The sequence below is a fragment of the Aspergillus sclerotioniger genome (assembly GCF_003184525.1).
Source record: "Aspergillus sclerotioniger CBS 115572 chromosome Unknown BO94scaffold_17, whole genome shotgun sequence".
NCBI classification, from domain to species: Eukaryota; Fungi; Ascomycota; class Eurotiomycetes; order Eurotiales; family Aspergillaceae; genus Aspergillus; species Aspergillus sclerotioniger.
The window spans coordinates 746,407-767,365 of NW_020291007.1; the positions used below are offsets into that span (position 1 = coordinate 746,407).

The 20,959-nt window shown below is 52.0% G+C and overlaps 9 protein-coding genes across 9 annotated transcripts; 2 read left to right on the forward strand and 7 right to left on the reverse strand.

Moving 5' to 3' along the window:
* Positions 1-65: 65 nt before the first annotated feature.
* On the reverse strand, positions 66-1,719 carry BO94DRAFT_519048 (KRR1 small subunit processome component). The gene is made up of 3 exons (XM_025610054.1): positions 1,606-1,719; positions 1,266-1,538; positions 66-1,192 (listed from the first exon to the last, which is right to left on the reverse strand). Exons 1-3 carry the CDS (start codon positions 1,663-1,665, stop codon positions 434-436), a joined length of 1,092 nt encoding a protein of 363 aa, XP_025466642.1. The 5' UTR covers positions 1,666-1,719; the 3' UTR covers positions 66-433.
* Positions 1,720-3,638: 1,919 nt separating this feature from the next.
* Positions 3,639-7,031, reverse strand: BO94DRAFT_519051 (class I SAM-dependent methyltransferase; the record flags this gene model as incomplete). Its single annotated transcript, XM_025610055.1, has 8 exons — positions 3,639-3,669; positions 3,715-3,892; positions 3,946-4,184; positions 4,262-4,383; positions 4,493-4,558; positions 4,620-4,781; positions 4,841-4,990; positions 6,870-7,031. 8 exons carry the CDS (start codon positions 7,029-7,031, stop codon positions 3,639-3,641), a joined length of 1,110 nt encoding a protein of 369 aa, XP_025466643.1.
* Positions 7,032-7,241: 210 nt separating this feature from the next.
* On the reverse strand, positions 7,242-8,240 carry BO94DRAFT_536313 (uncharacterized protein). Its single transcript, XM_025611987.1, has 2 exons — positions 7,821-8,240; positions 7,242-7,721 (listed from the first exon to the last, which is right to left on the reverse strand). Exons 1-2 carry the CDS (start codon positions 8,047-8,049, stop codon positions 7,525-7,527), a joined length of 426 nt encoding a protein of 141 aa, XP_025466644.1. The 5' UTR covers positions 8,050-8,240; the 3' UTR covers positions 7,242-7,524.
* On the reverse strand, positions 7,913-8,849 carry BO94DRAFT_110937 (uncharacterized protein). The gene has a single exon (XM_025605508.1). It carries the CDS (start codon positions 8,781-8,783, stop codon positions 8,169-8,171), a length of 615 nt encoding a protein of 204 aa, XP_025466645.1. The 5' UTR covers positions 8,784-8,849; the 3' UTR covers positions 7,913-8,168.
* A 172-nt stretch (positions 8,850-9,021) lies between these two features.
* BO94DRAFT_625236 (gamma-tubulin-complex subunit SPC97) lies at positions 9,022-12,359 on the reverse strand. The gene is made up of 4 exons (XM_025617268.1): positions 11,867-12,359; positions 9,813-11,797; positions 9,550-9,767; positions 9,022-9,501 (listed from the first exon to the last, which is right to left on the reverse strand). Exons 1-4 carry the CDS (start codon positions 12,252-12,254, stop codon positions 9,420-9,422), a joined length of 2,673 nt encoding a protein of 890 aa, XP_025466646.1. The 5' UTR covers positions 12,255-12,359; the 3' UTR covers positions 9,022-9,419.
* Positions 12,360-12,541: 182 nt separating this feature from the next.
* pup2 (proteasome core particle subunit alpha 5) lies at positions 12,542-13,889 on the forward strand. Its single transcript, XM_025611988.1, has 5 exons — positions 12,542-12,668; positions 12,725-12,737; positions 12,807-12,885; positions 12,992-13,335; positions 13,408-13,889. Exons 1-5 carry the CDS (start codon positions 12,644-12,646, stop codon positions 13,685-13,687), a joined length of 741 nt encoding a protein of 246 aa, XP_025466647.1. The 5' UTR covers positions 12,542-12,643; the 3' UTR covers positions 13,688-13,889.
* On the reverse strand, positions 13,789-15,568 carry BO94DRAFT_536317 (25S rRNA (adenine645-N1)-methyltransferase). The gene has a single exon (XM_025611989.1). It carries the CDS (start codon positions 15,455-15,457, stop codon positions 13,940-13,942), a length of 1,518 nt encoding a protein of 505 aa, XP_025466648.1. The 5' UTR covers positions 15,458-15,568; the 3' UTR covers positions 13,789-13,939.
* A 636-nt stretch (positions 15,569-16,204) lies between these two features.
* On the forward strand, positions 16,205-19,123 carry BO94DRAFT_467896 (putative C6 finger domain protein; the record flags this gene model as incomplete). The annotated part of the gene is made up of 3 exons (XM_025608226.1): positions 16,205-16,379; positions 16,437-17,919; positions 17,974-19,123. 3 exons carry the CDS (start codon positions 16,205-16,207, stop codon positions 19,121-19,123), a joined length of 2,808 nt encoding a protein of 935 aa, XP_025466649.1.
* Positions 19,124-19,185: 62 nt separating this feature from the next.
* On the reverse strand, positions 19,186-20,040 carry BO94DRAFT_111107 (uncharacterized protein). Its single transcript, XM_025605509.1, has one exon. The coding sequence runs from the start codon at positions 19,710-19,712 to the stop codon at positions 19,248-19,250; it is 465 nt and encodes a 154-aa protein (XP_025466650.1). The 5' UTR covers positions 19,713-20,040; the 3' UTR covers positions 19,186-19,247.
* Between the last annotated feature and the right edge of the window lie 919 nt (positions 20,041-20,959).

A 20,959-nucleotide genomic window follows, 5' to 3' on the forward strand; every position in this document is an offset into this window, starting at 1 on the left:
TAAGACTAATAATAAGTAACTACTACGACCGTGAATCGTTGAAATACAGAGAGACTAGTAGTTGAGGCTTTGGCAGATTGGGTGAGTCAACGGCAAAAGACAATCATATCTATTTGATCTTAATCTCATACCATATCCAATCAGCCAGTTAGTAAGACCAATGGCTTTCCACAATAAGTATAAAGTATACAGGGCCAGACCCACTCAATACAGGCTTTTTTTTTCTTCTCTCCCTCCGGATAGATACAGAAGGGAGTGAGATGTGGGGAAGAACAAAAAGAGACAAGAAAACTCCAGCCCATGCTATGCCTAAGCGCCTTATCTCGAAAGTATTCACGAAGGGTAACCCGAAGCAACGACGTAAGAGAGAACAGAAAGTGAAGAAGAGGAAAGAAGGAGACAAGGAGAGGTGGGAGCGCAGAGATAAAGCGCTTCACGCCTCTCCATCCGACGCATCCTCTTTCGACTTGGACTTCTTCTTCTTCTTCTTTTCTTTCCGCTCGGCGGAGTCGTCGACATCCGCGGCCTCGGAGTCCCGCTTGCGCTTCTTCTTGTCCTTCTTCTCCTTCTTGGACTTTTCCTTCTTCTCCGCTGCGTCGACCTCCTCGGGCGGGACGAATGCCTTCTCGCGCTCCTTCATCTTCTCCTCGCGCTTGACCCGCTGTCTCTCCATCACCTCCTCCTTCTGCGCGCGATCCTTGGCTTCCTTGGACAGGAAGTACTCGCCGGACTCGATCTGCAGATCCACCTTGCTCTTCTCGGGCGCCGGCGGGAAAGGAGTGTAGACCTTCTTCGTCTTGTCGGTAATCTTGAACGGGACGCGACGCTTGGACAGGGTGCGCTTCTTGAAGTTAGGTAGGAACCGGTCCCAGGATTCGGTGGCCAGGGTCGGGTCCTTGGCCAGTTCGCGCTTGATCATGAGTTCCTTGATGTGGTAGATCGGGTGGATGTTGGCCATGCAGTCGTCAATGATACGACGGACTTCCTTGAGTCCCTTGAAGGGACCCATCGCCGCCACGGTGTTTCCCTGCACCAGGATGTAGGTGCTGGTCAGAAGCTCGAGGGCTTTGAGGGTGGAACCGTTGGGGCCGAGAATACGTTGACGACGCTTGACGAAGCGCTCCTTGTTGCGGACTTGGTTGCGGATCTTGATGATGTCGCATGCGATGTCGTCTTCGAGGATTTTAAGGGCCTATTGCGTGGTAAGGCATGTCAGCGGGGAAAGGTCCAGCAGTATTAATGATACAGGAGTGGGGTGTTCTCACCTGTTGGACCGGCACACTTCTCGACAACAGCTTGATCAGATCGCGGGCCTTGAGAATCGCAGCAGGATCGAACGTCTTCCGGGTCGTCTTGACCGTCATGCTACCCTCGACCAAATCGAGAGTGCAGGCGATTCCGAACTTCTCGAGGGCTCTCGTCACGACGGGCCATGCCTCCTTCAGGTAGACTTCACGGTACTTGGGGAAGAGAGTAGCGAAGGAGGATTCCTCGGCGAAACTACCGGCGACATTGTCGTCGGCTTTGAAGGGATCGATCTGGTCGCAAATTTGCAAGTTAGTTTCTGTGGTTGAGTTTTGCAGTTGGGCATGTGGGCTTGCATACCTTCCACTTGTCAATGTCGTCCGTGTCCCACGGCTTGTCCCTCTTGTAGGTGGAAGGCATGTTGAGTCCAGGGGTGGCTCTGCTGATCTGCGACGGTGATGAGGAGTCTGTGAGTTGATGATCGAATGGCGGCCAACTTTTTCTGAGTCCCCGCGGGTGCTTACCCGATTGGGTAATCCCCTGTTGCCTGGGGAATCAGGCGCCAACCAGGCATCGAAGGCTGCTGGGATTCCCGCCATAAGCGCCCAAGCGCCATTTCGATCACCATCAAGATGGAGGCTCTAACGGGTGGCTCGGCGCTCCTACGTAGCGGTCTACTAGCATCCGACTTATTCGTCATATGAATCTTAGGAAGGGGTTCCAATTCACAGAGGAGGGTTTATATGTTTGGCGACGAAGAGCCACCGTTTACTGTCAGAACCCGTTCTTTATTGATGGCCAGGTCACACAATCTCAGACAATCTGATGTATCAGATTCTAATGGTGGACGCGACTAGGCCATAGAAGTGAAGAAAAGCTTTCGTCCACCAATTATTAAGTGTCATGTTGCCATTCCTATCTCAGCCCATTGGATCGATCGTGAAAGCGGGTCACCAATGGATTATTCCGTCAACATAGCAGGTGGTGTCGACCCGAGATGAGGAGACTCCGTAGATAATCCATTGAGGATGATGTTATTAGGCATGAACTATCCCTTGGACATCACTTAGCACGTATTGGCTTTGTCAATGGTCCTGAGGATCACTTCAGGTGTCATGGGATTTTGCGCCGCATATTGCTTCGAATCAGTCTCAAAGGTGGCAGACCATAGGCGACACGGGAAGTGGAAACACCAACTAAGCACCCATCCTATCATAGTAGCGAAGCGAGACTCAGGTCCCGGGAATCCCTGGCAAGGAGGCACATTCCTGCGGGCAGAAGGCCGGTCGTTTCATTGCGTCACTGATGAGAGGAACACCCCAGCAGGAGCGACATGAGCTCGATTAAATCCAGGTTGTAACCCCAGCAGTGACGGTGTGGACCAGTCTCGATTGGACTCTCATGTATGAAATGGGAGGAGTGAATCTAGACCTGGGCTTATCTCGGGGCGATTTTCATGGGCGAGTCAGTCGGGGGTCAGTCGGTCACTGGTCCAGTGGTCAGTCAGGCACAAGGTCCCGTGGCTCTGGTTCCGTTCCCGAAACGCTGTTTCCTCCCTCCTTCTCACCTTTCTTTTTCTTCGTACTCCTCGTGGCCCCCCTTCGTACTCCTGGACCTTGAATCCCCCCTTTCGTGGATATTCCTGCGTTGGCAGCTCAGGTCTTTCTTTGATCTTCGTGACTCGCTCAATATCCGCTAATAATCCCCCAATATGAGCCAAATGCACCACCCTATTTACACTGGACAATTCGCTCCTCTTGCGGATGTTGTTTCCTAATGCTGCCGGGGTCCGTACTCCCCTTGTTGATAGTCAGCAGAAATAGCATTGTCTGTTTCTCAACAACCCTCCTTCTGCTTGGCTAGTTGGGCAACCGACATACTGTCTTGCCATGGCCTTGTTTCGGGTGAAAGCCAAGCCTAGTCGGAAACTCGAAACTTGTCAGTCAGACCAACCGGTCTAATTAACTCAGTATACGTTAACACCCTACCCGGCACCGCTAGGATGATGAGACCGGGCGATCTAGTACTAGTTCGCTGCTTGGGACTGCCTGGGAGGGATGTGGGGCATGGTCACTATGGATGACAACCAGGAAGAAACATTTTTGACGCTGCGTCGGGGCAAGAAGACTGGCGTGATGAAGATTCCCTGAGCATCTCCGGGATAATCCAAGGGGACTGTATCTCAGTGCTCATTTAAGACAGCAATTTGCGGACAAAAATGTGTTCAAAGGATTTCATTTTGACTGACCTTTGTCTAGTCGATCTCGAATTCTAGCGTGGAAGTCAGTCTTCTAATGTCCAAAGAACGCCAATTCTCCTTGTTTCCCAACGGCATCTCAAAGCTGCCGTGACGCAGACACGCCCAAAGACCACTACTCTAGCCCTAAGACCCTCTATAATGGCTTACGTCCGATACAAACGTACCTGAGTCGTCAGAATCTTGTTGGATCACATCTGCGGACGACTTACAAGGGGAAATATGTCTTCAAACTTGGATTGCTTGCCTCTTTCTGGGCTTGGCCAATCAACTGCTGAAACTGGTCATGCGGCATGTGCAAGCGTTGAGTCAGTGGGTAAAGTGCTAGTGCAGGAAGCAGTTGTCTGGCGCTTTCGCGGTTGGCTGCACCTATATCTCGGTTCTTCGCTTCTACAACAAAGTCAGTCAGTTCATCATATCAAATCTCACTTTCTTGGGCTTACCGCTAGACCAAGCAGAGAGGGGAAGAGGGATCATTTGGGATTCAACGTCCTGCATCCCAGCTGCTAACAGGAGGTCTCTCAGGTGCGTGCCTACACGAAGATCCTTGACATCCCCAATGGATCTCATGAACTGCGTACTCCACTTCCTCAACGCATGTTTTTCCGTGAGCGAGCCATTATCCGACTGAACGTTGAAGTATATCTCGACCAATTGAACCCAGCCACCCGGCTTCAATACTCTGTGTCATGTTGATGTCAGTCCTTAATCATTCTCACGAAATCCACGGCTCTTGGTATTATCCGTCAGAAACCGGACCTTTTAATGTCTCGAATATATGAATGCCATCTAGATCGGTCGATGCCTGTTGCCATCATTCTTGAATGGACGATGTCGAAATGGTTGGAGGGAAAGGTAAAGGAGCGATTCAAATCGTCGACCTATGCAATGAAGCGTTAGCAGTTGCGATAACCTGGCAGACACCACATGCCGTATCGGTAACAAAGCAAGTGCTGCACGTTCTCACAAGTCAGAAGGGAAGAGCCTTACCTGGAACCACAAGTTCTCCGGCACATCGTCTGGGTTCATATGAGGAGATATATCAACACCGGTTACCTTCTCGACGACAAGCGTTAGCTATTCGAAGGGTGACGATAATTTCTGCTCAGGGCCCGACCTCGCATCTTGGGTATTGTTCTGCCACCTCGACAGCCCAGGACCCAGCCCCATAACCACAGTCAAGGACCCTTCGGGGATAAGGGATAGGTGGAAATATCAGTCGGCCGTCGAAAACCTCGTTCAAGACATTATGTTGAAGGTCGAGTCGGTCCACCTCATCCTAATGATAGGCGCAGTCAGTCATGACCCTTCCAGGGACGCAAGGTTCTTGGAATTTACGTCGTCAACTGGTTGAAAGGATATTCCGTTGTCAATCGAATACTTCTGGTATTCCCGCCCATGGATGGTTATAGTGTGACGATATCTCTCGTCCAATTCTTCCGTTTGCGAGTCAGGGCTCCTTGTGGAGGAAAGAAATGTCAGTTTCTCCTGGCAACATGTACAGGGTATGGCATCAATCTGGGTACGTCATTGTGGCTCTTTCCCAGTTTAATCATATAACCCGCTGCAATACGTAGACTTATGGATGGGAAACAAAATTCACGGCAAAAAATGCTTTTATCTTGTGGAGAAGGAATAACGAAGGAATTGTTTCCAGCGTGCGTCTTGAAAGCGGTTGATGCGGCACCGAAAATTGGAGGGTGATAAAAATCCCACAGGGTACCGACAGAGAGGGTGTATCTTGCCCTCCCCGGACGAACTGGGGGAGTACGCGGATTCAGCGTCCGTACTAAAATGTGCGGACGGGGGGAAGTTCCGCGCAGGGCAGAACCAAGCATCTGCCTTGGTACAGAGAGGGCAAAGGCGAATATCATTGGCAGGGCAAGCCTAAAAAACATCCGAGCAGCCAAAATCGGATAGAGGATGATCCATGTTCGGCATACACTCTGTCGCGGCTTGGTGAGTGGACGCCGTGCCTAAATCGAATGCATGCCTGCTTATGCACCAGCAAGATTACTTCTACAAATCAGGAGAAGGAGGGGTCGATGGTCCCTTCCGGAGACAGCCACCGATGCCGGCAAAATCAGGCATACGGAAAGTCCAGAATGACTCCTGGGATCGGTCCTGGAACATTCGGCCGACACGCGTGGCAGGCCCGGTCGTACAGTCGCTATGGCTTTTCTTAGGCTCGCTCGCTTCGTGCACACGGGCGAAGGATTCGCGCTGCTTTCCTCGCGATGACTGGGGCGCAGAGAGTTTGTCGTCAGTACTAGGCTCGTTTGGTGCCTGCTCAGATTCTTGAAAGCCTCTGTCGGATGAGCCAAGCCATGTACTAGTAATTCACTTCCAAGCCACAGGCTAAGGATACTTGGTAGCCACACCGTGGTTTAACCAGCAACAATGGGAGGCAAGGCTGTTTTGCAGCCAGCCCAGCACCCAACTTGATTATACTGCGCAGGACAACCTACCAGGGAAATGGATCACGGCAACCAATACAAGCGAGCTACTATGCTCAGCCGCTCACAGAGCACAAGAGTTACATCTTGTATGACCATGTCTGCCTGCGGAGACCAGGACAAAGGGAGGCATGAGGGGGGTGTGGGGAAATAAGCTCCACCCAAGGAGCCAGTCAAGACTCAAAGTTAGGGTCAGCAGGACCATTCGCATCCATTGGAGATCGAAAAGCCATCGAGGCGCACAACCGTCGGAAATCCTGGCTTCGTCCCGCTGTCATCTTGACGGCCCAGCTCATCGTGGCGATTACCCTTGCTCCCTTCTAGATAGAATGGGTTTTCAGGGACGCTATATATGACGGCATTGATGCTAGAATCGAGTGGGGTCATCTCCTGGCTGGTTGTGAAGCACAGGTAAGCGACTATAATACGTCGGAGGGTGCTAAGAGCCTAAGTCTGCCAGCGGCCCGCACAAAATTTACTGCAGGAATTTTTGCCCCTTCTTATTAGGATGGTCCATTTGCATCCACACTTCACCGCTCCTTCGGGTATCGCGCAATGGTCTAAGGGCTCGAGGAGTCGAGACAGACACGAAACTAAAAGCCACCTGAGATGGCCGGCCCGAATCGAGGCTGGCAAAGTTTTTGGCGTGCGACCGCCCCTGAAGCGCCGGCCAATGGCATCGGTCGTTGCGATGGAACATTGACTCCGAGTCCAACTGAGTGACAGATGATCGGGGGGACCTAACTGGAGGCGGAATCTCTAGACATACCGGTTGTGGCAAAAGGCCGGCCACCGGCGTCACCATATCAGACCTGACAGTGAAGCCCAGTTTGTCGCTTATACGGAGTACTGTGCCCTGGCCTCGGATCGAATCGAGAGCACGAAGTTGAAAAGGCGCTGGGAGGATGAACGGTCGGGCTCCGCAGAGGTGACACATGAAACGCGAATCCCAACTCAGCCGAATCGCTGGTGGCTTGGATGGGGACAAATGGCCGACCCGTGTGCTCCATTAGGTTTGTGCCAAGAGCGAGCACTGATCTGGCACGGTTATTCTCCGAGCGCAACCCATGCATGCGGACAGGGAGGTCATGCACGTCAAGGGTGTCAGACGGGCATGGGATTAGAGCATCCAAGCCGTCGGGTCTGACAAGGAAGAGGAGGAGGCATGGGCACAAGGCGCGAGCAGTTTTGGCGGCAACCCAGAACCATGGTTCAGCTTCGGGTAGGGGAGGCTTGCCGGGGCCTATTTCGGGCGGTTAGGCCCGCTAGTGCGGGTTCGCTGGGGCGTGTCCACTGCAAGTATCAGTAGTGAAGAATGAAGAATTGCAATTTTATTATTGTCTTGGTCACTTGTCTCTCTGGGAAATCTGGAGGTAGGTATGGCTGCTTCTTTGCAGGTCGGCTTTCCCACCTCTGAAATCACTGCAACTACCACACCCCCCATATTCTGTAACAGAAATGAACTAAGAGGGGTTATTTCTTGCTATCGTTCTAGTGTACAATATTATACTAGCGTATTCTACAGAATGACATACTCACCATTCCCAATCCTGCTAGGGACGTCTTTCACTGCACCTCTGCACCAGTTAGATACCGCAAACTGGCCGAGATGAGACCCATCACCAGCGTCACCTCCTCCTTAGTCCGCGGCGCATAAATCAACAGATACTCGGACGGCAGATCAATTTGTCTACCACCGGTTAAAGGCCTGGGGATTTTGACTCCACTGAAACCATGTCGCTGACCCCAACCAGCATCGAAGACTTTTTTACCTATGCAGTCAGACAATCAGTGCACATCCACCAACACCCACCCAAACACACCACAAATCAAGACAAAAGAAAAGAAATAAGTAGGCTTACAATCCACCGGACTCAAAACCATATGCAACGAATAATCCTTCAACCGATGAATATGCACACACTCGCCCTTCAACTGCCTGGTCTTTTCATTCCGGTTGATGAGCGATTCCGTAGCGAGGAAGATGGCATCCGCGTGGAGTTCTAGTTCCGATTTGGCGCATTTTATTATATCTGGGTTTCGGTCTGCGAGGGCGTAGAAGGAGGTGACGAGGGTCTGAATATACCACATGGAATAGTATGTTAGCTCATCTCATTCCATCTTATCCCATTCTTCCGAATAAGCCAATATCTTCTATTCTCTTTTCTTCCCATCCCACCTTAAACACTACACCCCCAACAAGATAAAAATTATAGGTAAATAAACAAACAACTCACCTCCCTAACCTCCTCCCCCGCAAACTCCCCCTCCACCACCTGCCGTTGCGGAACATAATGTGGTCCCACGACGGCCCTCTCCCTCTTCAACTCCCCCAACAACGTATCTACATCCTCCGAGATAAAAGATTCTGTTTCCCCGGAGGCGATCTTCTTCTCGTAGATGGTCGTGCTGGTCATGTTTCGTCCGAACGGGTACAGGAGGAAAGTTACCCCGAACCAGCCGAGGAGGTTGTAGGGGGCGCCGCCGGGGCCGTAGGAGAGGTAGGTTTTGTAGTTTTTGTAGGCGAGAGGACATAGTATGATGGTTAGGGTTGTTAGGGTGAGAGTGGTTGTTGATAGGGTGGTTGTGAAGTGGGATGAGGTGTGGGTGGGGAGGGAGAGGGAGAGGGATTTGGGCCACGAGAGAGAGGGGGGCATTTTGGTGTTGAGGGTTGAGGTTTTATGGTGGATTGGAGATGGTGAATGGGTGGTGTTGAGGTTGTGATAATGGGGGGTGTAGTTGTGGTTGTGGTGGTAGCGATGGGAGGATGGAAGGATGGGTGTGAGATGAGGGGAGGGGATGTGAGGGGATACGAGGGGGTTCATATACACGCGGAAGGAGGCCAATCCCTGTCAACGTCACGAGCAGATAATGCGTGGTTCCGATTTCTTTGTCCACTAGCTCTTGGGATATTATTCTATATCTAGATGTTAGGCGTCCTAATTTCATGTCTGGATCGCAGGACGCCTAGTGACGCTTTGGGTAAACGTTGCGACTCGGTCGCGGATGCACCCGATCCATTCCGGGGATTTATCGATACTCAAAAGATGTGAGTCAAAGTATGTTCATAGTCATTGGCATTGCATGCATTATTCAGTATTCAGTATGGGTATTCTCAATCATCATCGGGCGTAAGCTTCGTCCTTCCCCACACGCCAGTACTCCATCCTGCCTTGTGCTAAGAACCAGATAATAAACGGAACGATATAATTATGACGGGGACAAGAAGCCACCAGTGTTGGAAGCTGGACGATTGGTGCCGTCGTAGGGTAGAGATTCGGGAGATCATCTCAATGGCACTCCGCAAGCGCGGCCTGTATGGCTTGCTGGAGCATCTGTATCAGGGGCATCTGGGCGTGCCCTCAGGATGTATAGCCATCATATGGGCTGCATCTGGTGCTGTGATTGTCACGAAGACCGGCGGGTTGAATATCCGAGCTCGAGGATACACAGCGAAGCCCTCAGTCCTCTTTGCTGATCGCACTCAAGGCGTGTGCCAGTTTAAGAAGGACAACGCTCTCCGTCGCGGCGTAGTAGTTCAAGCTATGACATCATTAGCAGCCCATCAAGAAAGTGGAAGATGCACCCTACCTGTCCATCAGAATCCGCAGGTGCCGGTTGAAATGCTCTTCGCATCGCCGCAGCGTCTCCTCCAACTTGTCAATACGCGACGGATCGTATCCCCGACCATCCGAGCCAGCAGCCTTATTCCCGGCCAGGTCAGGGTCCGCTGAAGCGAGCGCGCGCGCAAGCGACGACGTCGCCCACGAGGCGAACATGGTACAGCAGGTCATCAATCGATGGTGGATCTGGAAAGGTTAGAATAGTGCGACTGTAGGGGATTTCTAACAAACCTTCAGCAGCTTAGCCTGCGTGAGCATGCATTCCTTGAGGCAAGTGTCCAGGAAGTCCACATGGTCCTGCATGAGCTCGTCCACAGTGCGATTGACTTGCTTGGTGCCATTGACGGTCACCTCGGATCCATCTGCATCAGTTCCATTCACCCGGTCCATGAGAGTCTGCCAGTTGGGCTCGACGACCTCTGCCGTGCAAAAGTAAAGGAGCTGCTGCACAAACACCAGCATCTTCGAGCGCAAGTTCCACGCACGCCTCTTCCACATTTCCAACCGTCGGTCGGAGGACTTGTGCCTCCAGGCGATAACCTTGCTCTGGTCCAGCCATGACGTGACGAGCATGGTTTCGATGTGACGGAGCGACAGGATGTGTCGAAAGATCAACTGGTACCGAAGAACCGTCTTGCGACTAATGACAAGGGACAGTGGGAAAGGAACAGAATAATCCAGCTCCAGAGCATCGAATCCCAGAATATCTTTATCGTCTTCTCCGCCCTGCGTCGGCGCCTGGTATTTCTCGATTGCTGCCTCGGGGTTATCTTGATCAATACCGGAGACGCTCACAACCTGCATCAGCCACTTGGTGAGCCCGACCTTATTCATCCGGACCTTGACGTCCTCTTTGAACGGGTCCTGGGCTGCAATACTCCCAGGTTGTCGCAACACCAGATCAAGAAGTGACTGGAGTTTGCTTTCGTTGACATTCTTAGCGGGCTTGCGGAGCTCGGATGCCCCGAGTTCGAGGAAATAGGAGAAGAAGTCGGAGCGATCCAGGAAAAAGTAGTGCTTTAGGGAACGGAAGCGCGTGGTGAGAGAGTTCTTCGTCAGAAGCAGGTTCAATAGCGACGCGTTGGCATACGTGTAGGCTGCATTGACGTTCTCTAAAAACCGAGGGTCGTCGAGTGTTTTCGGAACATCTTTGACTGCTTTGCTAACATCGACACCTCCACATTCTCGTACTACATTAAGGTACTTGCCGGCCAAAAGAACCTTGTCCTTGACACTCTCGAGTTGTGGTGGGACCTCATTGTCGCGGATGGTATATCGCTTCTCCCAGTACTCGTCTGTATAGTCTTCTTCGAGCTTTTCACGCTTGATCCACTTCTGCTCCTTCACGAGAAACTCTCCATGCGGATCCTTGATACCTCCATGGTGTAGCCATTCATTCAGCATGGTCATGTACGGGCGACTAGCATCTCGAAGGAGCCTTTCTAAAAGAGCCTTGGTGGTGGGGTCGCCTGAGAACGTTGCCAGTCGCTCAGTCAGGAGCCGTAAAACATTGCCACCTTTGCAAATTCTCTTGCTAGACATGCCCCCCGGCAAAAGTTCTCCGCCCTCCTTGAGTTGTTCGAGGATGTTATCCACGTCGTCAAAATCGTCAATGGATTCGTCAAGTTCTTGGTCTAAAAGCCCGTTTCGTCGGAGCAGCTCCTGGCCTAATGAGTACAGCTGTGCCAAACATTGGCTGGTCGGCATGAGATGTAAATGCAGAACATGTAGCGTGAAGCTTGGGTTGTTCAACAGCTCATGCTCCAGCTGGGCAACGAGGACCAAGTACTCCTTGAGCAACTTCCGGATTGTCGCGCATAGTGCATGGCTAACCGCTCCATATTCTGCACGACTCTGGACCTCCACAAATGACTCTAACGCGCTGTAATGAGTTGCTATCTTTAGTGTCGATTGTGTGAGGTCCTTTAGAGTCGGATCTATCCCCGCAGGTAGCTGGAAGGCGGGTCCAGTCAACCTATCCTTCTCCGCGGACGGGTCGTGTGAGGCACGGTAATGGATGTACTGGCCCTCAAAGCCCATAAACACGTATAACAAGTCCTCCAGTATCGCCTTCTCCTGCGCGTCGACAGAAAGCTCACGAAGCGGTATCGGTTGAAGCGATTGGGGCAATGCGGAAGCCAAAGGAGGAACCGATACTCGACTAGCTAGCGGTGCTGTAGAATGGGGCATTAATGAGGCCTGTGGGCTCCACGGAGCTGGAGCAACAATTGTGGTCAGCGAGCGAACGATTCAACCTGCTAACAGCTCAAGGAATCTAGACTAACTCTCTGCCGGTTGCTTCTCCTTCTTGCGAGAATTGGGGCTGGCGCCCTCGGTTTGACTCGCTCCTCTTTTCGATCGGGTCCTCTCCATGAACTCCCCTCGGTTGCCTGCATTGGAGGATTCCTTGACTGGATTTCTGGTTCGGACCTGGGATTTCTCTCGCGTATGAGGTGCCATTCGCTCGGCACGCTTGTCGCTCACAATATGTTGTTGATCGCGAGACAATTTATTCTTCTGGCTGGAGGTGCTCCCGCGATGGTCCATGGTCTCCGATTGCAAGGGGGAAGCAGTGCTGCGCAAAGCGGGCTTTTCAGCGTCGGCGACGCGGTTGGACGCAACGCGGGGTCTCGGGGCGCTCATGTAGCTGGCGCGACGGTCATTAACGGACATGGTCCCGCAAGGTCAGGACAGGAGGAACAGTCATGCAGCCTGGGCCAAGGAAACCATCGAGGAAGGTGAATTGTTTAGGGCAATTCCCGTGAATCCGGGGAGAGAGCAGCCACGGGCTACACGTCCCGAAGCCGTCGTTTGGGTTCCATACGGCAAAGCAAACAGGCGTCGTGGATGCCTGACTGCAGCCTGGGGCAGCAACGGGCTCTCCGCCAGGCACTCGTTCGACTTGCGTAGCCCGCGACAGCTTCGCCCGAGCTTCCAAGAGCTACTGCCAACATCCCCGTCCTTCTTCTATCTATCCCCCCTCGTTCTCGTCTTCTCCTCCCATTTTTCGCTGCCTGAAGTGCCTCTCTCTAATTGCCCCAACTTCCATCACATAACTCACCATGTTCATCGCCCGCTCGGAATACGGTAAGCTCCGTCAGACCTCCCCTCTGATGCGGTCATCTAACAGCGTTCCTTGACAGACCGTGGAATCAAGTACGACCTCTACTGTCCCTCTGGTGCATGGCAATATACCTCATCCGGTGTCTAACAATGCGATGACAGCACCTTCTCTCCGGAGGGGCGTCTATTCCAGGTCGAATACTCTCTCGAAGCTATCAAACTCGGTTCGACAGCGATCGGTGTACGTGCATCCACCCCCCGCATGTCTTCAGGAGATCGTATCACAATCATCTCAGGATGATCGACTACGCTTATTATAATCAGCTACTCGTGCTAACCCCACCCAGGTCGCAACCTCCGAAGGTGTCATCCTAGGTGTCGAGAAGCGTGTCACCTCCAGCCTCCTCGAGGCTTCATCCGTCGAGAAGATCGTCGAGATTGACCAACACATTGGCTGCGCCATGTCCGGCCTGCAGGCAGATGCCCGGTCCCTGGTCGAGCATGCCCGGGTCGAATGCCAGAACCATGCCTTCCACTACGCCGAACCGTTGAGAGTTGAGAGCTGCACCCAGGCCATCTGTGACCTGGCTCTGCGGTTCGGAGAGACGGGAGATGACGAGGAGAGTGTCATGAGTCGGCCCTTTGGTGTGGCCTTGCTGCTCGCTGGTATTGATGAGGATGGTCCGCAACTGTATGTTGAGTCGCTTGTTGTGGGGTAGGCGTCATTTGTGAGTATCTGTGCTAATCGATTCTACTTGTTTAGATACCACGCGGAACCGTCCGGAACGTTCTACCGATACGATGCAAAGGCTATCGGGTCTGGAAGCGAGGGTGCGCAGGCGGAGTTGCAGAATGAATACCATCGTTCCTTGACGCTGGCCGAGGCGGAGACGCTGGTTCTGAAGACGTTGAAGCAGGTCATGGAGGAGAAGCTGGATGCGAAGAACGTCCAGCTCGCCAGTGTGACCAAGGAGAAGGGCTTCCGTATCTACGATGATGAGGAGATGGGCAGGGCTGTTGCGCAACTGGGCGGGAACCAATAAATGAGAGGTTCAGCATGAAGATCTAACGGACCAACGCGTATATCAGCAATAGTCGTCCTGTATGGACAGGTAATTGTTTTGGTATCGATAGAAAAGAACAATGACCTTGTCTAATGACTCTGAATGTGTTTTAATTCCCATCCCATGCTCATTTGACTGCCAGTGCAATCTTGCTTTTAGTTAATAACAGAAACGATGACCGATGATATCATATGTACAGATGGCTACATAACATGCAACTTCCGGTCATATCTACCGGATCTTGTAAACGCAAGGCTTCAGGACAGCAGCCTCTTCCTCGGCGCTCATTCCCTTGTCGTTGAGAGAAGCTCTGTCAATGAACCTCTTCTTGCCGGCGCCAGCACTCGCACCAGCCGTCGAGGCATGTTTGCCCTTGGTAGGTGCACCACCCGCCTTGACGAACTCCATTTTCACAAACATCTTGTTAGACTTGTCAACCGACTCGGCCTTGAGGACGAAGCCTCGCGTGCGAAACACCTCCACGAAAGCGGAGATATCCGTCTCATCGTCGTTGTCAGCCGGACGAACGTCTTCGGCGTAGATGTCCGCATCCTCCACATCCGATCCGTCATCATCCTGCTTCTTCTTGATCTTCTTCTTCTCCGACTTGCTGAGCGGCTTCTTCGCTCCAATCTGGGCCTTCTTGCGGTGGACCTTGCCAAATCGACTCTTGACCTCACTGACCCAGCACTCACCCTTGCCGTCGCTGCGCAGGACCCGCCATGCTTCCTCCACGAACGACACCCAGTTGGTGCCCATCAGACTGAGACAGAAGATGGTCACGTCGACAGAACCATCGGCCAACGGAAGGTTTGAGATATCCGCCTTGGTGATAGGGGAGTCCTTAGGGGCATGAAGGTCGTAGCTGAGAAGCTTCAGATCCAGCTTCTTCGCAGAAGGCAGCAGTGCACGGGCGAGCTGGGCGTCACCGCAGCCAAGGTCAGCAACAGTGCATAGACCATTGGGTCGTCGAGGGAGCGCAGCGCTGGGGTTACGCTTATTGTCGGGCTTGCCGCCCTTCTTGAAACCTTTCACCGCCCCTCTGGCGCGGAAGGCCTTGATGTAGCCGTCAACCGGGTTGGAAGGCCAAGACTCCTTGACCTGGCGGGAGAAACCGGCGTGGTACTCGTCAAACAATTCAGGGTTCGCGGAGAAGAGTTCGAAAGCCTTGGCGGAGGGCGTCGTGTATAGCGTCTCGTTCAGATGGCGGAAACGGGACGAGATTAGCTTCTGTCGCATGGCTTGCTGGAGAGGTGTAAGAATTGCCTCCGTTTTCGGTGGTGCAGCAGGGAAAGATTCAACGGCTGGGGCGTCAGTGGAAGTGCCTTGTTGATCCTGTTTCTTGTTCTTATTCTTCTTCTGCTTCTTTCCGGCGGGTTTCCCTTCTTCCGCAGCAGACTCTGGCTTTCCTTCCGAAGATTGCTCCTTTGAAACCTGGCCCTGTTTGCCCTTCTTGCCTGCTGGGCTCTGGAAATCACCGCCATTGGGCTTCTGTTCCTTCTTCTGCTTCTTATCGAACGTCACATTCTGCTTCTGGCCCTTGGGAGTCGGCTTCTGGCCCTCGATATGCCGACGGTACATTTCATCCACATTACCCTTGGTGACATGATCCTCGCGCTTGCGCTTGTTGGTCTGCAGAGGGGTTCCATTGGCCCCAGTCGCTGACTTGGATTTGGATTTGGATTCGGTCTGCTGCTCCTGTGGCTTGAGAGCAGAGCTCTCGAGCGACCAGCCTGGGACGGCGAACATGGTTGCGTTCTAGATTATCACAGTTCTGAACGACGGATCCAGGATTGTTGAACCGTCCGATTCTCTTCTCGCACGGAAAATTTGCGGGGGCTGCAGTCAAGAATATCGGCCTGGACGGTGAGAAATCCCAAAAATTTCTGGCAATAAAAGGCGGACAGAGCGGCTTTTCTGCCATCCGGGTCAGGGCGGTCAGTCGGCTGGTTGGAGCAGCCGCCCATTCTGTTTTTGGAAGGAATTGCTCACTCCAAGCCACGATGCAGCCCTTCCGCCTCCCTTCTATCATACTTTCCATGTCTTTCTTCCCGCGTGGTTTCTTCGGACTATTGTCTTCATTCAATGATGCCTCTCATAGAATCCGAAAGCATCCCTTGCGAGCTATTGAGGTCCCATTTAGTTCTGGAGTGACCGCAAGGCAATTTGCTTACACTCGATGACTGTACTCCGGATTTACTTGATCTTAATAATCCCTGCAGTATAACTTTCTAGTCTTCTACATGATCGACAATCTGCAGCCGGCGGGGCCCTTGTGCCTGAGGCACTAACTCCTCGTCCAATCGGGGGGGCGTCTTGGACCGGCGGCAGAACGTCCCCGTCGGAACTCCCCACCGGAGGTTCTTCCACGAGATACCCACATCCTCCTTGACTCACAGCTGCCATGCAGTCTCTATCTAGTCTAAACGCACTTTAGACTATTGATTGTCTTTCTCATTACTATGGAAGCAAGCCTGCGTCCAAATCCCTGCCACTATGAAAGATGCAAACCAGACCCGAAAATCAAAGCAGGGCCCATCTGCCAGTCGGCCAAATATAGTGCCGGGTTCTGATACTTCGGCTGGAGCGCAGATAGACTCCACGGAGACGGTTTCAGGAAGTGGATCTGCTCATAAAGTGCCCAAGAAACGCACCAAAACAGGGTGCTTAAGTAAGTCTACTAAACCCTAGATGGCATATGAGTGACCTGAATTGACCAACCCTACAGCCTGCAGGCAACGTCGCGTAAAATGCGGAGAAGAGAAGCCCATCTGCCATAATTGTATCAAGTCGAAACGCGAATGCAAGGGCTATGCACCACGTCTGGTTTTCAAAGACCCGCTGGGAATAACTGGCACCATCACCTCGCAACAGACGACTTTCGGTACACAGCCATTGCCTGTACCACCTCTTAGTGAGGACATCAACCATGTCCTTCCTCAGCAAGCCAGGTCTGGCCAACCCTCCCTGGCCCCCAAGCCCGCTGCGCCTCATATATTCCAGGGCCCCAGCACGGCCTCAGCTCAAGGGCAAACACATGAACATGCAATGATCTATGGACCATCAGACACATTAGCCTTCTTGGACCAACAACGTTCGGCCGGATTGGAAATGGGATATCGGGCCGATACAGGCACAGCTCATCAACAGGGTTCGTCCTGGATGCCCGGCGCGGGTCTACCTCGCTCAGCATTCTTCCAAGGGCGATATTACGCCGAGGAAGATGGTGAAGATGACTATTACGACGTGGAATCTGACGAGGAGTTTCACGAGCAAACCCTTGTGCAAGATTACAATCAACTGAGCCTCATCATGGCATCTGCCAATCGCGATCAACAGCAGCTTCGCTCATTTACCACGTACTTGAATGAGCCAAACATCCTTACCTCTTATCTCCCAACCTATGGCTCCTCTCCCTTGAACAACCCAAAGACAGCTCGGATATTTCTGCACTTTATTCATTCCACCGGGCCGATTCTATCCGTCTTCGAACGGCATCCTATTGACCCTTCCACCATGCTGGGCGCCCCAGTCCCACTGGCACAACAAGGGCTCTGGACTTACACACTTCCCCTAAAAGCCTTGGAGAATCATGCTCTATTACAGGCCATTCTTGCCCTGAGCAGCTTACATATCTCCTATCTGCAACAAGCTCCACCAACCGTTTCCCTGAAACATTACCACTATGCGCTTAGAAGAGTCAGCGTCGCAGTTGGTCTGCCCATGCGACGTAAGCAGATCGCCACTCTAGCTGCCACGCTCCTGCTAGGCTACTACGAAGTGATGGGGGCGGATCATACCAAGTGGAACAGTCATATTGCAGGGTCGGCTCAGTTGGTGCGCGAGATTGACTTTGCCGGCATGGCCCGTGGGCTACGAGCTCAACGACGCAGAGTCTGGGCTCAGCGGCAACAAATGGAACCATCAAGGCTGTCACTGGAAGGATCCTTTTTATTCGGCGATACAGCCTCTGAAGATGACCCATTCGCAGAAAAGGAAAGAAACATCAACGACAATTTCATAGGAAGCCTTATCGGCCGAGCCGTGAGTTACGATGAGTTTGGGCATATTGACGATGGCCAAGGCCGTCCTCGCCATTACAAACATTTTACTCGAAAGGATATTGAAAACTACCGGATACAGTGCGATCTTTATTGGTGGTATTTACAGCAGGATGTCATGCAAAGTATTATCAGTGGTGGCCCATTGTTGTCAGTAGAGCCCCCAGTCTCCTTGTTGTTGAACCACTAGACTTACAGTAATAGCATGCCGTACTCCCAATGGGGCCAGTGCCCTCCGCGTGCGGGAATGGGTCGATTGGACGCTATATACGGCTCTGCGGATCACTTATGGCTCTTGCTCGGTCGACTAGCGGACTTTGGCGTTCGTGACAGAAAGAGAAAGTTGAAGACAGCAAAGGTTACGGGATCAGAATGGCGGCCGGACTCTAGGGTTGCTGCTTTCATGGCTCGCTTCACAACTAGACACCGTGGACAGCAGGAAGGGCCACCGGTCGGTGGCCCTGTACGGCCTCCTCCTGGCACACGACCAACTGTTCCGCCGTTCTACGGCATGGCTCCGTATCATGGACCAAGACCCCCTCCGCCTGCCTTTGTCGAGTTCCCTGTCCCTAGCAACTATGATGATGAGAGCATCGCGGACACGTCGTATAACGACGCTGAGGGTGAGTGGGAAAGTATCCTAGGAGCATTCGAGGCTTTCGAACAGGCTCTTGGTCCTTATTTCAAGCCTCTGCCTCCCGACAGTATGCCCCCAATATCGACGCCTTTCGGCCCGGCCCTACAGTACCGGACACATACTATAGCTGTTCTTTGGGGCTTTTACTTTACCGGTCGCATTGTACTACATAGGCTGCACCCATCGATGCCTCCCGCCATGATGGTATCTGCAAAGGTCGTGGCGTCGACCACAGCGAGACACACCCAAATACTTGGGAGAATCGCCGCCGGCATCTATGACTCTCAGACATTCCATCCGGGAACAGGGAGCCTTAGCCCGACCCTCGGATCTTGTCTTATCAAGATGAGCGTGCCAATCTTCTTCTCCGCAATCCAGTACACAGATTCCGCCCAACGAGATTGGGTCATCACAAGGATGCACAACCTTGCGCAAAAGAGTGGCTGGCAGTCGTCCAACACCATGGCCAGCAGTTGTGAAAATGCATGGATAGTTGCTGCAAAACAAGGTCGTGGACCTCCTTACGAACGGAAAGACACGATTGGGTACCAGCCCGCCTCAACGTGGACACCACCCACTGAAGGGAGTGTCTTGAATGACCCCAGCGAAAGACGGTTCGTCACCATCGCCAAAAACCCATCCGAAATGGGCTGGGCAATGGGGCTCCTGAGCCTGGAAGATGATGTAATAAACCTAGAGATCGAAGATCGGGTATGAGTCCTGCGTAGAGTCTCTGTGTCAGCCAAATTGCTGGCTGGCCAATATCACAGGCCAATAGATCATAGGCCTGATTTACAAGTCAGTAGAAACGTTGTCAGTCAACGTCAAAACACACGATCTATCAACTCTGCAGAGTGCAGACAAGGGTTCCTGATGCAGCCATGGCGCGATATCTCTTCCCTTGTCGCCCAGGCGTCATGCACGACAGCTTGACATCTGGACGGTCTCCACGGGGTTCGAGACTGATAGCGCCGTTGTCACTGCCACTCTCACTAATGGTTCGTTGCAAACCCTCTCCAGCACAGCCTAAGGATGTCACAATGTGATGTATCCACCATCCCAATGTCGCTAATCGCCACAACCCTGCAGAACTAGCACAGGGGCTCGCCGGGCCTTTGATGCGTACCATCGTACCAGGGCCGGTCGAATGCATAGGTAGCGCCACTGATCCGCGCTGCCCCTGCAGAGGGCTGATCATGTCCCCCCTACTCCGAAGGCTGACATGGCGCACTGGTTCGCTTAAGTCCGGTTGTGAACCACCTGGCAGGATCTGATTCCTCGCATGGCCCTGCACGTGCATATGCATGCACGACCTGTCGGACTCGGGCGAGATGTGATCTCTCCTTTTGTTCCAGATCGAAGTCGCGAACCTGTTGCTCTAGAAACCTCCGTGCAATAATAATGCCCGTTCAAATAATGCCAAATATCGTTCATGCCGTGGTAGCCTGATGTTTGCTTGCTTGCTTGCTTGCGTTGCTTTTGTTGCTATGCTCTGAGAATCCAATCCTTGGTGGCTGTCGAGAGCTATCCAGTGTGACAGATCATGCACGACGATAAGTACCCTTGCTACTTAGATAGATAGGTTCCCTTCGGCGATAATGGCAGATATGATATATGCTAGTTTGGAACTACTGCATAATTATTAATCAGGTTAAATCGTCGAACTAGAATAATAATTCGATGGAATATTGTTTTGTTCTTTTTCATCGCAACTTGGCAACTAGTCAGGCATAAATGATCTAAATATATAACAGGTTGTCTATTACCTATTTGCCTGCTACTAATACAGTAGTACTAGTAGTATGAGCATGTGTTGACTGATCAACTCATGGTCTGTTATTGCGGTATTCATTGATAATTGCTTATAGTATTTACTTTGACATTCAAAGACATCCAATAATAATCCCTACTGGCAGATCATATATTCGGAACACAACAGCCCCCTGCATGGAGTTACGTGATAAGGGTCTCAAGCTCCAGCTGGGCGAAGGCCAGCTTTTTTTTTTTTTTTTTTGTATGCGAACAATTAGTAGCATACTTGAAAGAGAGTACATGAGTACAGATATCCGAGAGAGTGGAAGGGCATGATAGAAGGAGGGGGCTCTCCATCTTGTTGACTTGTATCTTTTGGTAATGTATTGTGTCACTAGAGCAGCTGGGAGGGGTCAGTTCTTTTAGTCCAGTGGTGTCTTCAAGCGTTCGATTCTATCCCTATGCGGTTTATATGTTGTGACAAATATTTGATGTGGTGATATTGATAGGAATCATATGGATGGAAGCGAATGGGAAGTACGTTTTGGGTACATGGCGATTACTGTTCCTGGAGCTTTTTAGGTCAATTAGGCGTGGCGCATGATGCGAAAGCGAAACATGGGTAGGGATGCATAGTTTCCGATGAAGTAGAATGAGTGAAGCGAGAGAGAGCATCAAGTTTGGTCAAGAGCTAGGAACCAGCAGCAATGGCCGATGGCCGCCAAATGTTCTTCAAAGAGACCCTCAGGAGACAAAAGCTGCGGCCTGCAGTCCCTATTTCGAAGAATTGTCAGCGGGGAT